The 17,419-nt window shown below is 48.4% G+C and overlaps 1 protein-coding gene across 6 annotated transcripts in view; it reads right to left on the bottom strand.

Moving 5' to 3' along the window:
- The window catches only part of MYPT-75D (Myosin phosphatase targeting subunit 75D), a 393,464-nt gene that overhangs the window by 89,653 nt on the left and 286,392 nt on the right, over nt 1-17,419 (bottom strand). For all 6 annotated transcript variants that reach the window (XM_055062146.2, XM_050192350.3, XM_050192349.3 and 3 more), the window contains 2 exons: nt 14,497-14,607; nt 898-1,180 (listed from right to left, as the gene is read on the bottom strand). In XM_055062146.2, the coding sequence (XP_054918121.1) occupies nt 898-1,153 (256 nt within the window). In that variant the 5' untranslated portion in view covers nt 1,154-1,180; nt 14,497-14,607. The remainder of the gene's footprint in view (nt 1-897; nt 1,181-14,496; nt 14,608-17,419) is intronic.

The following is a 17,419-nucleotide window of genomic DNA, read 5'->3' as shown; positions in this document are numbered from 1 at the left end:
TCGGATGTTATAAGGAACATCACGGCGACGGCAACAGCACGAATGCGCCTGGAGTGTCCCTATAATTGCTATCGCAAGAAAAAGTGGCGCCAGCGGTCCGTGCAGCGTAAGCGCGTCAGTGCGAAGGGAGGGGAAAAGCGCACTTCTTACTTCACGGACATTTACTCAATATGTGTGCACATGACGCGCGCTCAAAAGGCCTGCACGTTGGGGAAATAGTATCAGTGTTAAAACAATGCTAAGTGCCATGTCCGCATCCAAACTGCTGCAGGATCACCGGGCACCAGATTGCGAAGGGAAGTGGAATTCCAACGCCGTTAAACGAGGACACTCGAAGCTCGCCCACTTCGGCGAAATGGATAAATATCGAGGAAATCACCGAGCTATAACCTGAGCTGAGCGAGAAGGGGTCACCCGGATTATGGTCAATTTTAGACTCAGTAGCATCCTCAATCGAAGTGACTGCAGTAACCACTTTCCGCTTCCTCACTGTTTTGCATATCGTTTCCCTTTCAGTAATTTTAATTTCAGTTTCCTTGCAGGGTAACGGTGGACGAAGGAAACGAAAGTGGAATACAATATACTACCTGTATGCGGTATATTGTATTCCAAGACGTCAGCACCAACTACGAGGTATGTCACATAGCACTTTCACGCGAAAGACGCACCAAGGGCGCGCGCGTCAAGTACTCTCACCAGACTGCCGCCGGCGTATTCGGGGTTACTACATAACGAGCCCCGGCTGCTCGCGCCCGGCATATGTACTACGAGAAATGCTCTCCGCATGTGGGGACGGCATCGGCCGCCGAACCAGTGCCCGTCCGTCAGCGAGCCAGTATGCCTCCCCTCTCTCCATTAGAACATCAAAGATTCGAGACCGATATAAGGGGTACTGACCTTCGTCAACGTCGTTCCGTGCTGCGGCCTCGAGGAGCATGACGCTGGGGACGAAGTGCACCTTGTACTCTGTGGGCGGCGGCGCGACGGCCGGCGACGAGGCCTTGCCCTTCTTGGACTTCTGCAGCTCGCGCTCGTGCTGGCTCCACTTCTTCAGCTGCTGCTGGCGCCGCTTCTTGGCGTGCTTCAGCCGCTCCTGGGTGCTCATCTTCTCCACAACGCTCATCTCTGTCACCAGCTCACTGTGGTCCGCCATCTTGTAGCCGTCTGAAAAACGACGCACCTGCGCAAAACAGAAAGGCACGTCATATACTCGGGTACACCTGCACCGGATTTAGCCCTTCTCGATAGGGGCACGTCACTGCGGACGCTGTTCCTCCGCGGTGTGAACGTTTGCGTGATTTATACTCGCCTCCCTCGACCGCGCCAGGAGGAGGTGTAGCGGGGGCGGGCGCCTCCTCGAGGTTCAATAACGATGATGATGATGACTTTGATGTGTTTGGCGCAGACCCACTCACGGGGATTGGCCAAGAGTCCGGCAGATTCTACCTATGTGTTAAGGTAATAAATATAAAATCTATAATATTGATCAATAAATTACAGCGAGGAAAGTTCAAAACGATTCAGTAGACAGTCATTAAAAAAAGTGTATATGAAATAAATGAGGCATTAAAGGAAGAATAAAATGAATAACACAGTCAGCAATGAAATCGGTTCGATTCAATAATGAATTTTTCTATGGCTATGCATACATTCCTGTGTGAGTGCCCAGGCCCAGACGCTCCGAAAGACAGCAGTACCGGAGTGCTCAATGGCAGGCATAGATGTCGCACTATTTTCCAATGACATTTTTCTCAGGGAGGAGAAACGTCGGCATTCCAGTAAATAGTGTTCAATCGTTGCTAATGAAAAAAATTGTGCAGTTTTACGTGCCAAAACCACTTTCTGATTATGAGGGACGCCGTAGTGGAGGACTCCGGAAATTTCGAGTATACCTGGGGTTCTTTAACGTGCACCTAAATCTAAGTACACGGGTGTTTTCGCATATTCACCCCCATCGAAATGCGGTCGCCGTGGCCTCGTTGCTAATGAGTTGCAAAAAATGGCACGAAGGGGGAATTGCCAGACCACTGCCTGACCCACTATACGGCAGTAAGTGAATTAAAGCATAAAAGGCGAGAAAGATGATGCGGAGGGGACTAAGTTCGATTCTATTTACTAGGACGTCAAAGTGCCCAGGTACCTGGAACTAAAGCAAATGAGTACGCCTCATAGGGCACTGGGTCCCTCTGGCACAATGACTAGCTACGTGTTACGTAACACAATGCAAAGATACAGCACCACGAGCGCACAGCAGCCGATAATAAGAAAAAAGAAGTATATTCGCCACCTTCATTCAGGAAAACCAGAAAAGCGGTAAAAGCGCAAATGGCCCCCGAATGCGCACACCGAACTCTTCGGCAATAACTAAATAGACACGTAAAAATTACCGACGAAACTTATTTTGGCAGAAATGATTACATACAGGACAGCAACGCAACTTTAAGAAATTTCAAAACAATCTGATCTTATTTCTTGCGACAACGCAACCAAGCAAAGTGTTACGTCAGTGTTACAACAAGATGCAATAACTCAGTAGGTCACGTAGTGCGGGCGTGCGTGCGTCGTCTTTAACGTCGAAACTACGAAATATGCTGATGGTATGGTTTGGCGGCGTTGCTTCGTACGGAGGGAATGCGAAAGTTCCAACTCCGTCTTGAATAGTTTTTAGCCCGAGAAAACGGGGTATGAGGCAGGCGTTCCATCCGTCAATGGCGATTAAATTCGCCTCGGGCTGAATGCGGATGCGGTATATTGGGATTGAGTGCCTACGATAGCCAGTACACCATCCTGCAGCGCTCCGTGAGGTATTTTCGACACGGCGAAACGCTCCGCAGGTCGGAGGAGGACCGTATGGCATGTGCGAGTCACAGGTGGCGGAAAAGTATTCAAACTTGACCTCTGAATTTTGGTGCGTTTTCGTTGCTGCTGCCATGGGTTGGAAGTGTGGCGTGATTGTCGGGGCAGAATTGCTGTCACTTATGTGGTTGTTGCTGGGGTTGAGTACGTCGAATGGGTTGGGAGAACAAAATCGAATGACCAATGTGCCGTGTGTGACATGACTGGCCATTGATTCGAAGGCAGTAGGTTGTAGCGGTGACTGGGCGCTTGTTATTGGCGAGGCCGTAATGTCCATCATTACCTGTGCGGTCATGAGTTCGGGAGAATTCGATGTTGGCACCGACTGGTTGTTCGTCTATGTAGTGTCCATTCTCACTTGGGTTGGCTGGATTGTCGAGTTAGCGGTCTGGTCCGGGATGCAAGGAATGGTTGGCTCCATGACATCGCAGTTGATATTCCGGTTCAGAAGAAACTGCTGCTGGCGGCATGCATGCGGCTCGGCAGGCGGCAGAGGATGGTTCGGGAGCAGACGATAGCGAGCGGGGCACCGGAACCGGAAGGCGCGCTGCGGAGCCGGCGGAGCTCCGTTCGCCGTTGATCTCCACGATCGCCGCCGCAGTTTTCGGCTGATGAGGAAGCTTTAGCTCGGACCCAACACCGACGCGGCCTATTCAAGTACATGTAAAGCGCAAAAACGCTTTTCTCAGATAACCACTCGACCGATGTTAATGAAATTTGCTGCATTTGAGAGAGAAAGTTAAATTCTAGTGACTGTTGGAAACGGGATTTCGATTTAGGGCCTGAATTTCACGAAAAGAATTTTCAAAAATTCTAAAGTTTGAAAATATAGACACACGAAGTTAATAAATTAATAGCTCTGCATCAAGAAGAGATATCACGGTTCCGTAAACGGCATCCTTTAGAGCATTCAAAGCGGACAAATGCGATATGTCAATTTATATCTTACGTGAATTTGTTACGTTGAGTACAAGGGTTCTGCAAAGGCTGTATATCGATATTACAAAAAAAATTTTATCAATTTCGTCCGCTTTAGATGTACTACCATATGCAATTCGCCAGAATTGTGATATAATTTTTACTTGCTGAGTTAGAGTTGTGAACATCATAGTTTCGTTTTATGAAAATGTTCGATATTTGCTAATTTTTTAATAAGAAGTTGATCTAAATCAAAAATTGTAAATCAAAAGTCCCTAGATTTTAAGTGTTTCTTTTAAATGCAACAAATTTCGTCAAATTTGCAGTGGTTGCCGTGAAAAACGAATTCTCCTTCAGCATGTATCTAGACAGGAGCACCGGAGCTAAAGCTTCCACTTATCGCCGAAACGGCAGGTATACGCTTGCCTCTCGGTGCCTGTCAGTGCCGAGCTGGAGGCAAAAGCTCTGCCGAAAAGTTGTACAGGAACGCCGGAGGGAGGGTGAAGTATACTGGTCGGTCGAGGAGCCGCGTTTTGAAAGCGTTTTCGGGAAATTGGGAAGAATTGGCGGAGCACTGCGAATATGCGACTACGCTCGCTTGCGCGCTCGCAGCGCCCCGCCAATTTTTTATTTATGATTATGACTATACATATGTAATGGGTACTGAAGAGGTACCTGAAGTAATTAAGGTTAATAAAAGCATAATAAGATTAGTTACGATGAAATTAAACCTAAATTGGGCTCATTAAGACTAATGGATGGTAGGGAAGCCTAACGGAGATTTACAATGCAATTACATAAAAGGAATGGCGATTAATTGATGGTAATTGAAATAGTGAGGCTAATTAGTTCGGCAAAATTATTAGCCAGTCAATAGAAATTAGGCTATAATGATTAAATACCAAAATTCATTAAGGCTATTTATGAATGAGTAACCCTAATTTTCAATGATTAATATTAGATTGTGGCTAATCAGGATTAATTAAGGGTATCTAAGGCGACATAAATCTAATTAATATGAATTATTGCATTACTTAAGCCCCATCAAGATAAAGGACAATTATAAAATACGTGTGCAAGATGAGCGATGAGAATGAATGCTTACGCACCACGTGACAAGTTCCACTAGGGTGTTCCTGCAGTAACTTCTTTTTTTTTTTTTGAAGAAGCCCTATAACACAAGACGGGAAGGGATCGCGCCACCGCAAAGTTTCTGGTAAGAGGCAAAGAATGCCTCGCGTTAACAGTTCTGTAACAGAATGAAGCGCTTTAGCATCACGGCATCTTGTAATGCTATGGTAATATATCGGGAATATCTCAAACTAGACGAAATGGCTCAAACGTGTGAAGGTGTACATGCGCTTGATCGTAAAAAAATTAATTGAATTAAGAAAATTATTTCCGCCCTAAGAAAATATGCGAATTAATGTTCGGTGCTAACTACAGTCGAACTAAATATTGCACGAATTACCTCTGTAGCATTCACGAAGTATCAAAACTACGTCACGAAGTTGGAAGTCACAAAACTACAATACTGTGGTCTGGACTCTACATTCCTACGATACATTAACATTTATCGCAGAGATGGCAAATGTTCGTGTTTAATGACGGGACGACCTTAAATAATTTGATAAAGAAATCTAAGATCTTAGCGAAGTATATGCGCATGCCAGCCTAACTTTTCACAAAATAAAGCAAATTTTTGGTGCTACGCATTCTGGCCGCCGGTTGTCGCACACTAAAGCAAAACTCGTAATTTGACACAAGCTGTGGAAAAGGAAGAAAGAAAAGAAGAACAGACAAGCGATAAAACTACATTTCAAAACGGCGAGTTGTTGAGGCCGGTAAGCAGAGATCCAGTTACATAGGTACGGTGGTCAGTGGTTACATATACGTCTTCATATCGCGGATGGCAGGGGTTGGGGAAGAGTATTTAAAGTGTTTGTGCGTGCGTGAGCGGGGGAAGGGGGGATATCGGTGTTTCTTTGGCCAACGCATACACGTTTGTTTGTTATTATACGGTTCGCAACCATTTATGCGCAACCTTTTCCTTCTTTTCCTTCCCCATTCGTCATTGGCTCGCACGAAGCCGCACCTCCGCTATCGCTGGGATCGGCCACTCGTAGGGACATGGGATAAAAAATAGCATAGCACGAGGAAAATAATCCTTGCAAAATACGGGCCCGTTATTGCTGTCGCTCTCGTCATAGCAATTATTACAATCCTATGCGGAGTTACGCGCAAACGAGAAATGTTTATCGGTTGTCAGCTTCCTCTGCGGAACTAATACGCGACATGGCCTTTTCTAACACTTCAGTGTTATCACCAGGACGGTGACAAACAGCACGGAAAGTAGGAGCTCCGAGAGAGGTTAAAAAAAAAAAAAAGCACGACACGCGCTGCCAACAACAGAGTGACAGTGGGAGAAAACGATCCGCGCTCGTGTTGCATCGATTCCCGACGGTCCCGCTTCCTTGTGCGCCCTGTCGTGCTTGACGATTTAACAGAGGAGGACAGGAACTATGAACGCCCGGTGACAGGAGAACCCGACCAGCGCACAAGTCCCTATAGCTTCGGCTCGCTCCACGTGTCAAAGTTACTGTGCCAACTTGAAAAACGAAAGAAAAAGAAACGCATTCTGAAACACGACGGGCAGTTTTAAGAACGTCGACTCGCTACTTGGATTGACGTCTCGATCTCTCATCAGCCATTCCGAGTTCCGCGAGCTGGGCCACTGAAGGTTAAAGGCAAATGACGCGTGGCTATCTCTTTAGGGTGTTAAAATAATAAGAACGATATCCATTGTGTTAATTCAGCTACAAAACTGCAAGAAATACGGGCCTATAATATTCTTGTTGTTTCTTTTTTGTTTTGTTTTTTAAATCTCTCGGTTTCGAGCCCCTGGGCTACTAGCATCGACAGCTCCCGGTACTGGTGCACCGCACTAAGTGCGTACAACGCAGGCGAAGTGGCCTGGAAGATTATATTAGACAGAGAGAGAGCAGAGAAATGCGAAGTGCGAACTGAGGAACAGAGATATCGGCAGCGGAAGTCATACCAGAAAGAAGAGAGAAAAGAAAAAGTCGCGCTGGGGAGGGAGGGGGGGTCGGTCGAAGGCGGCTGGTTTCGAGATATCCAGAGACGGCTCGGTGTACGCGCACCGGAAATGTACCGGGATGTCGTAGGCACGCGCCGAAATTTCGTGCGCGCCTGAGCCAACATCGAGCCGAAGGACGCCGGCTGCTCTTTCCTCTCCGAGCAGGCGTCGGCCGTCCCCCATCGGTCGGCTTTCACTCGTCTGCGTCGGGCCAGCGATACCGACCGATCCGCTTGGGCGGCGACGGCAGAGTTGGAAAAGCGCGCCAAGACCCGGCCGGCGCAAACATTCGGGGACCAAGCAAGCGCGGCGGCTTGCAGCAGTGCAAACGTCCGCCGTATAAAACAATGTCAAAAGTGCTCGCACGGCCCCCGGACACGACAGCGGCTCCTCGGCCCGCGCTGATGTGGCGCCACGCTGCCTCCAGCGTCTCGCTATACGCGAGAGCACCGAGGGAGCAGCAAGACCGGCAGGGAAAACAAGAAAGCGCGCCACGACGATGAAAACCGCGCATCTTTTTTTTTTTTTTTTGTTTTTTTCTTTTTGCCTTGCGGCGCTCACACAAAGTGCCTCTTCCTTTCCTTCTATATTTTTTTTTTCCTTTCGACAAAGGAAGAAAATACTCCCGTTCGGATATCAGCTTTCACGGTAGGTGCATCAGCAAGCATACGCGCGCACACATAAAATGGGGTACTCAAAAGCAGAAAAAAAAAGAAGGAGAAAAACTAGGGGGTTGCAGGAAACGCGACGAAACAGTAGCGAAATTCCCGATCACGTCATTCAGTCATGTTGACGAGCTCAAGCGGAAGCCCTGGAGCGCCTACGCACACGAACTTGAGATCAGACATGCAGGAAGCGATAAACTTGATTCCCAAGTGCTTCCGAAGGGCTGAGTATAACATCCGGCACGCAGTGTCGGGGCGAATGCAATGCCAAGTGCGGGAACAGGGTTCAGAACCGTGAGGCCGCGCAGGATGGAAAGGCTGTAGCACACTCTTCGTCCGGAAGAGCTTCGGCCAAACGAAGCCGACGAGCAGCGTTTGTAGGTTCACTTTCCGTGAACTACAGCGTATATTAAACAGACGCAGTAAATTACTCCGGCAACAGGTACTACAAGGTCACCTTCTAAACGGGATACAATCAACGAGATAAGCGCAGTCGACATCAAAAGTTTGCGGGGAACGAGCGTGTATCGCGAAAAAAAAATATAGTTTTGCGCTCGCTCAGCTTGTGCGCCCGGCTACGGAAATATTCAGATCACTCCCGAGATCTCGCGCCCCCATACACTTCTCACGCCGGCTGTACGTATTACATAGAGATGAAGGCGCAAGCAGATAAGAAAATATGCAGAAAACAAAGCCAATAAAATTGAACAAAAGGGAGAAGATAATTCACTGAGAAAAAGCAGGGAGGTTGACCTATAAGGTTAATTTCCCGTAGCCTGCTACTCTTATCAGAAGGCATGATGAGAAAAAGAGGTGCACGAGGAGTGATTATGAGGATAGGCATATAGTAAGTAGGGTGCGAACACGCGAGAATCCCCGATCGCCTTCAAAGAGGTTCGTTCACGGTCTTGAATATAGGCCTGTGTTAATTGAACAAAAGTTGCACAGAACTATTATGCACAAAACTAATGCTCACGGCGATGCACCGTGAACAATGTTTGACGAAGCCTAAAACACAGTACATCTACTGCAATGAAATTACAGCGCATACCAAGTCAAGAGTGAAAGCTACAAGTTATTATTCCGAGTTGGAAATAAATAGGCAGAGGTACCGTTTTAAGCTAAGAGTCAGATGTGGAGGTCTTAACAGAACATTCCAAACTCAAATTAACGAAAAACTTACAAACGGGCAACGGCTGTTGCCATTAGTACAACGTAAGCAAATACACCAACATTAGTATAAGAGATCGCGTGTTCGAAGTATGTTTCGAAAATCGGCACAGTGGTGCAGACACTAGAGTACGTATCGCGGTGACTTAAAGTGATGGCCCTGATGGCTCGATTTAGTATGTGTAGAAACGATGAAACGCGTGAACAGTACGTAGGTCTCCCATCATGAAATAACGCCTAGCTCAAACAGCCATATCACGGCGAGGTATAAGGTGATTAATAGCCATGCACAAAGATTAAAGTGAGCGTCTAAATCACCTTTGTACCATGGATGTCTTTCTATGCAAATAATTACCACGTAAATGGAGCTAAGTGGTTATCGATTAGGTCCACCAATAGAGAGCAATGATCACTGAGCAAGAGATCACAAGAATTAAGATATGCGGGTGACGTAAGCGAAACTGAAGCTGGTTCCGAGCTCACGGCCCTGAATAAGCTTAAACTTCGCAAACCGTCATTATTACGTCAGAAAGGTCGCGCTTCAAATCGAAACAGATCCCGACATTATTATGAGAGCTTAGTAGAACGATAACTTAGCTTACTTTTAAGAATAACTTGGGGTTGTGTGCGTTAATTTTCATAATCATCTTTGCTCTGTGCTCTATGACATGCTGAGAATAGATCCAGAGCAAATTCTGGGTGTTTTACATAACATGAACCAACGTTTTTAAAAAGTATGACTGTGAGCGTGAACGGCAGGAATTGACCTCTTCTGCAGCGCTAATTAACATAACGCCGTTCAATGAAAAAGTGTTATGGGCCTTCGACCGGGCATATCAATGAGGCAAGCCACCAAGGCTCGCTTAAAATCGTTAACACAGGCCTATATTCAAGGCGGCCTTTTCTCAAGCGGCTGCCCGTCCTTATTAGTGCCCCTCAGTGCCTTATTTTTTCACCTATTCATTTTCCACTTGAGCAGAGTAGCACACGATGGAGCACTCCCTGCGTTTGCTCAATATGTTATCTGCTCTCTCTCTCTAACCCTGTACAAAGGCTCGCTTCATATAGATTCCGGCAATGGTGTTGGTTCTGCACAATTATTTTATGACTACGCGCCACCTGAAGAACAAACAGGCGTAATTCAGTGTAGCTTATCAGTAGCGTCGAGTTGTACAAAATACGTTTGTGTTCTTTTCCTGCAATTACTGTTCGATTGTGCAAATGATACTGAACCGCGGTTCGAACTGGTTTGAACCGTCTTTTTTTTTTTTCGCTGCGAAGTTAAACCGGAACTCAACCACTTTCGGTAAACCGAAAGGGAAACAGGAACAAAAAGAAGTTTGGGTTCGACACTCTGGCTGTCGCGCACCAGTGCTACGCAATGGGACGCACGCGGCGATCACCTCAAAGAGGTAGTTGGCGCTGGCGCGATGTAAGTATACCACGCGCGACGGTGATCGAACTGCTGAGCTGGCAGAACGAGGTTCGATCCCACCATCGGGCACGCAATTCAAGTTTTAAGTGTGAGCTGTCAAAAAATTAAAACTCTGGCGCTTTACGCGCCAAAACCATGGTATGACTATGAGGCACACCGTAGTGGCGGACGCCTGATTAATTTTAAGCACCTGGGGTTCTTGAACGTGCGCCCGATGCACGGTACACGGGGTGTTTTTTTTGTATTTCGCCCCCGTCGAAAACGTGGCCGGTATTAAACCCCGCTCCCTCGAGCTCGGCAGCGCTATACGGCATAGCCACTATACGCCACCGCGGCGGGTGTGCGTGCTTACGAGGGTTCCATGTTACGCTGGACGTCGTCGTGGTCGATGGCTCTGTTAACGACGGGCGGGCACGTGCACTTCGCGCCTCGAAAATGTGCCGAAGTGAGAGCCCCGCAATCCAGATACAGAGGTGCCCTGGAAACGTCACTTTAAAACGAGCCTCCCAAGGCACTCCTTAAGTGAGCCAGACAATGGACGACAAGCTCGCGAGCTTCAATAAAACGGAGACTAGACGCGCTTGAGGTTTACGGCTACACTACGTAAAAGCAAGGCAGAAGTAGCTGTGCGATGGTCTACCGTCTGTTGTACCGAACAACCGCCACATCGTTGTCATGGGCGAAGAGGCAGGCAGCAACACAGCCACGCTTTGGCCGATACGAGTTCCGAACGCTTTCAGGCTCTCGCTGCTGCGAGTTGGCGCGACGGCCAGACAATGGCTGCACTATTTCGTCGAATATCATGTTCCCCTAAATACGGGGAAGAAGCTTCGTCTAAAATACGAAACAGTGACAGCGGTAGTTTTCCAACTCCTTAATTCCCTTCCCCTCCACCCACTTTTCTTTTCTGCACATCGAACCTCAACAACGTCATCTTTTTCGTCATCTCTACATGTGTCACTGCGTTTGCGAGACTGCAGTACCGTCAGCAAGCCTCAACGCTCTGCTCTCGCCGGCATTCACCTGCAGCCAGACTGAGCTTCAGCCTCAACCTTGTGGTGAACGTATACGCCGGGCATCGCAGATGTGCGACGTCCAAGAGCTGGTTGGCTCCGGCGAGGAGAGCGGTGCACCTTTGAGACTAATTGTACTAAAATACGTGTTATTCCGTTCGCGAGCCATTTAAATTGCAGAATGGGAGCGCCTGATTTAACTACAATTTCCTCTGCTGATGAAGTCCCGCTTGTTAGAGAAATAAAAGAAATTCCAGAAGAGCAACATGCCGGTTTGAATAGTGGCGTAGAATCATTCGCTACTTCGCCTCCGGCTGTGTGCATGTGCGCATCCATGCGCGCGGAAAATGTTGCACAAAATGAAGTTTTCGCATCGCCCGATGAGTGATCCTCCACGAGTGACGAGGCGCGCGTGCGTTGGGGCAATCGCGAGAACGACACCGAGCGGTACTGCATATGCTTGAATGAGGAGCATTAGTGGTGTCGCTGAAAACTTGGTTATTTCTATCTGACCCGATATCTGCATATGCAGATAGACAAAGCTAGCGAAGCATGACGTTGTTGAGTAATTATTGAACAATGGGCATGTTCGGCGCGAATATGGAAGTACACAGTAATAGAAACACATAAAACAACACAGGTACGCTCCTGCTGTCTTATGTCAACAAGCTATTAACAACTCTTTGTCGACAAGCACACCTGCTGTCATGTTTGTTTCTCTCAGTGCATTCGTCCTATATTTTGCTCAACATGTCCTCCGTTCAAGACTATATACGACAAACTAGGTCAATTTGACGTCCGTCTGTGCAGCAAGAGTTGGCCTGAATTCGGCAAAACGCTTAATTCGTTTAGCGTGTTTCTGCATGTCTATACCGGATACAGCGCAGGTTCCCTGGGGAGAAACCTCTGGAACGCATTTGCCCAACTCATTTACGTCGCTGGGGAAGCGAATTAGATTACCTGATGATGCTTTGCTGGCGTGTGCGCTTCGTAGACGCCTATCGTCCACGCATTCCCTTACACTGGGCCATCAACTCACTGCTCCCGCACGTGGGCAACAAGCCCAATCGGCAACAATACAGATTATTCATAAAGAAGCTATGGCCGTGAGATACCTGTCATCCCTGCAGACGAGCTCAACGGTGAGCCAGAAATACTCTGCCGCTGCTTAAATTACTCTGAAAAGACTAACTAACAAACATTTGGTAACTAACGTTCTTATTCACTTGAGGGTAGTTGTTTATATGGAAAACTTGTAGAGCGTCACAATTTATGAAATACCCATTTTTTTAGAAATAAAAAAAATCGCACGTAATTTGAGATATTCACCATGGAAATTTAGGCTAAATCCAGTCAATATCGAGTCTGAGCGCGTCCCGCTGCGCGTCAGACGACAACGCCTCATGAAAAAAAGTGCGGAGCGAAGGGCGCATTACGACAGCATGCCGCAGCAAATCCTGACCCCACACACAACGGCACATGCTTGCCAGGCAAAGCGTACCGTATCAGTAGGTGACGCGGCAGGCCGAGATGTTCAGTTTAAACAGAGTTACAGCTCAGCAGGTTTACGGGCCAACCGGCCCAGCGTGTGTTTACAGAGCGGGCCGCCCGCTCGCTGGTCTCGTCTCCCCAGCAGAGCGCGCGCAGCGGACCGGCGTTTTTGCGAAACAAACATGGCGACCACCCGCAAGAACAGCGGAATGTCGCCAGCGTCGTCTTCAAACGCGGCGTTGGCTCGCCTGCAGGCGAAAAGGCCTTAGCGGTGTTTCACCACTGAAGAAGACTTCTGCATCCTGCGAGAGGTTTCAGCAACGAGACCGTCTCATGACGATTTGAGGTGGATGACCGCGATCGAGTACCTGAAGCGAGCGTACTGATCTTTTCACAAAAAGTCCAACATTGTTCGACAGATGGCACAGCAAAGCGCTGCGCTTTACTCCGCTTGAATGCGCTCGACGGAGCCAGGAATCGCTGAGCGACAACGCTTCGCGCGGCGCTCCGCTGCCGTCTCCGCTCGCCCGCTGGGCCCGTAAACCCGCTGTTATAACTACTCGATAGTTATAGCTCAGCGAGCCAGCGTAGACGCCACTGCGCATGCTGTATCGTGCATGCGCACTGGCGTCTACGCTGGCCCGCTGAGCTACAACTCTCTATTATACCTCGCGCTTGTGGTCACCGGGCGTTTCGCTCTGCAACCATAGCGGGGCCACCTTCCCTGCGCAGCCGCGGCGCTCGGTTTCGATATTGCCTGGATTTACCGTTGAAATTCGATGATAAATTTGCGATTTTCCAGATCTTTAAAAAACGAGCGCGCATTTAAATGTGACTGCCTTCAAGTTCGCCATTTAAACAACTGCCCCTAAGGCACTAATAGTAGTAAGTGAAGTGTGCTTTGTTTCTACAAAACAATATATAGTATTACCGAAGGAAAGTAGGGAAAGAAAGCTGTGCTCGTGGCAGCTCGACCAGCTACAAGTATCAGTAAAAGAAAAGGAGCAGCAGAGCTGATATACGGTTTTTCTACTTGCTTGCAATTCAAGCACCACAACATACCATGCATAAACATCACAGATGAGAAAAAACAAAGCGAGATATGCAAAAAAAGAAAACAAGCACAACATTTCAATGCACTTTCTATAAAATCTCGATGAAAGTTCATAAACACTGTCAATAAAGATGTAATTAATAAATTATTGTTAATTAGCACTTTCACAGTAACTTAAGCAGCGGCGAAGTATTTCGGCGTCGCCGTAGAGGTCGTACGCGAGGATGACACACGCCTCACGGCCATAGCGTATTTATAAAAAAAAAAATGGCTTGTGTAAAAAGAAAAAAGAGCCTGTATAAGTAAATGTTGTGGATGTGTCACGCTCGTTGCAGTGCAACATGCAGGACGTTGCAGTCCAGACAAACACGACAAGCGAAATCTAGATTGAAAGCTCAATCAGAAAAAAAAAAATCCGCGTTTCCGCATCCAATGTGCAGTCGAACACGCAACGCCAGTTCCGGCATGTGGGATAATCAACAGCGTATAGCGCTTCATGAAGCGTCGGGATGGTGCGTCGAACAATGCTTATCGCAGCCAGAACTGGGGACGTATTCTGAAACGTTCGCCGCGGCGAAAGTTTCGCACTGGCCACGCCTCCGCCGTTGCGGCGCGCTCTGAACGGCTGCTTTGACAAAACCGGAAATTCAGGTGGCGCAAGTGAATTTCCGGTTTTGTCAAAGCAGCCATTCAGCGCGCGCCGCAACGGCGGAGGCGTGGCCAGTGCGAAACTTTCGCCGCGGCGAACGTTTCAGAATACGTCCCCTGGTTCCACGCGCGAGAAGCGCAACACTCACCGAAAACGACAGCAGCGGCCTCAAATCAGACGACGTGGCGGCGGGAGGCTCGGGCCCCGCAGGATGCGATCGCCAGGGAGTGGGCTCATTTTGGACGTCCGGCGCTCACACCTGCAAGAGGAAGCGTCTCATCAGCCCCACAGTGCGGCACGTTCCCCGAGCGCGAGCGTAACCCAAGAACAGATCACGTAAAACGAAACACGCTTGCATGTGCACAGCAAAACTATGAGCAGGCAAGCTCGGCGAACCGAGGTAAGCGTAGAATGAGCAGCACGGCCGTTTGATACACGAGCGAACAATCGAAGTAACAATGTGCGAGGACCGGACACATTCTTCACTTTCTAACTTATAGTCACGTACACAGTATACGGAAGTGATTGCTTTATTTATGAGAGAAAAAAGCAAGGAAAGGAAATTACTGCTAACCACACTGAAACTTCATAACTTTCATGACTAGACACATGATCGACTGGCAGTCAGCGGTGGGGGTAGGGGTGGCAAAGGCTTGGGAGAAATAATAGAGTGAAAGAATGAAGCTATATACATGTGAATAACGCAACTACATCAGAGTGTATCCATAGTGCACTGGTAATGTCCCTTCGTCGAAAGTGTTTGTCAACCGGACCCGCACACCGGAACCGTTTAGTACACGCGTTGACGTAGAGCAACCGGGTTGCGAGGCCCCAATTGCTTGCGATTATCACAAAGTTAATGGAAAAGGGCTCGCGAACGTAACGAGCATGTCTGTCATGAACTCTTGTGCATGCCTACGGCACGGCAACGTCTCCTGAACGTGATGCAAAGTGTCTGCAAGGCGTCCGCAGCAGCGTGCCAGATATTGACGGTTCCGAACGAGATCGCTGATTGGGCACGACACCGCGCTTCAGTTTCCCCACAGTGATTCCCATTCAGGTGTGCCCCGAGTGTGTCTATAGTGTTCACATAACCCACCCGTACGAGACCACTCCTATATGTTCCGTGTGCGCGAAGGGCGCGCTCTGCTACCGACAGCGAAATATGCACCCAAGTTTGCTGCGATGACAGCAGCAAACTTAAGCAAAAGCATCGGCGGTAAAGTATAAACAGAAAGGCAGCAACGCCCATGCTGGAACAATCTCTTAATGAACGGTTGAAGAAGGACGTTGGGTAAGAACAGCGTTCTAAGTAACACGCGCTGCCACATGAAACAGTTTGCTCTACGCATTGCAGGATGTAACCCTTTGCGCAGAGGCACGCGAAAGACGTCGCAAGAGAACTCCGCGGCGAAGCGGAAATGTCTAGCGCTGTAAGATGTATTACGTGTTCTGTATAGGAGAGATAGCGACCGCACTGTCTAATAGCCAGAAACGTCAACAGTCTCGAGGAAGTCACTAATATTTTCGTGCAGATTAATTCGGCCAACAAGCAGGAGACGGCGCTCCGGCAAAACCACCAATCGCATGTTACGAAAGTTCAGATGTAACTTGGCCTGCGGATACACTTGAAAACAGGGATAAGTCGAAACAAAAGAATGTGGTCATCGCATTAGCTATTTTGCTTGACTTCTGCCTTCAAATATGTCGAAAGTACCAAACGCTACGGCGGTTATGCTCTGCTAAGTGTCTTACGCCCTAGTTACTGCCGGCTGCAGATCACCTAGTACCATTTGCATCATAAAATACAAAGTCAAAATTTGATCTACGTACCATCTGTACTTTGTTTATTCAGGGGTTGTTTTTCAATATATAAATACATTTCCTATAGCGCATGCGCCCCGTTTTCCGCCATCTGAGGCGCGGGCTGAAAAGTACGAAGCCCCCTGACAAAAACCGAAAAAAAAAAAAAAAATCATCTCCACCCCATGCAATCACTTCTTTTCAACCATGCGAAACCCTACCCGCACAAGATACGGCGGCCCTTTCACTGCGAGTCCTGCTCTGCGGATAGCGATAGTGCGAAATGGAGCTGGGCCCCAAAAGAAGAGCGGCAGGGCGCCCGGAGCTAGACTCTCCTCTGTCAAAGCGGCGAGTGCGACCGAGTGATCGCTATTACCATAATAAAATATCAACAACGAAGGAGACAAGGGAGAGAGGGCACCAAGTTAACGAATGCGCCCACACGGAAAGAAAGAGGGAAACTTCCGCGAGTTCGTCGGCAGTCTGAACTCTCGACGACAGAACGTGTAATCGGAGATGACACGGCATGCAATCACGACAGCAAAGGCAGGAGATAGCCAGCAACATCCAAGCACTGCCCTCTGTAAAGGGGCTCCAGAACTGGGAAGGAGGGACGGCGTGAAAGTTAGAAGTGAACAAGACGAAGTGAAGAGAGCGCCGGGCGCACGGCGGTAACAAGGGAAAATTTGTAGCAGCGAAGCAGCGCCGCCATCCCCCCCTTCATCTCCCTTTTTTATCCCTCTCTTTATTTCAGAGCAGAATTGTTGGAGCGAGCAGCCCAGCAAAAGGGACTAACTTCTGGCGGGTCGTAATTAATGCGAGGCTGGCAATCAACGGGGCAGGGAGCCAGCAAAGGGCCAGTCCGCAGGACGACAAATGGGATGGCCCGTTCCCAAAGAAAGTTTAAAAATTTCAGAAAGCAAAGCTGAAAACGGCGAGTCCGAACCTCGTTAAGTAGTGCGGCGCGGTGCACTGGAACACAGCAGCGAAGAGCAGAAACGACGCCATGTGACGAAGAGCGGTGCAGCGAGCACAGTTGAACTGCCACCCATGGCAGAGCCAACGCTGGGCACAGGCGGCGGCGGTGCCCGTAAACGCCCGCCCACCAGCGTTGCTATTTTGGACACTATCAAATTCCGCCATGTTGGAGTTCTGAGCCAATCAGAGAGACCGTACGTAGCAACGCTGTCAGCCAATCAGAGCTGACAAGATATCGAATTTGACAATATCGCGCAATTTGACAATGTCCAGAACAGTATACCCCGGAG

This window comes from Dermacentor andersoni, chromosome 1 (assembly GCF_023375885.2).
Source record: "Dermacentor andersoni chromosome 1, qqDerAnde1_hic_scaffold, whole genome shotgun sequence".
Taxonomy (NCBI): Eukaryota; Metazoa; Arthropoda; class Arachnida; order Ixodida; family Ixodidae; genus Dermacentor; species Dermacentor andersoni.
Note: the sequence above shows the minus strand (reverse complement) of the source record. Positions and strands in the feature narration are given on the sequence as shown.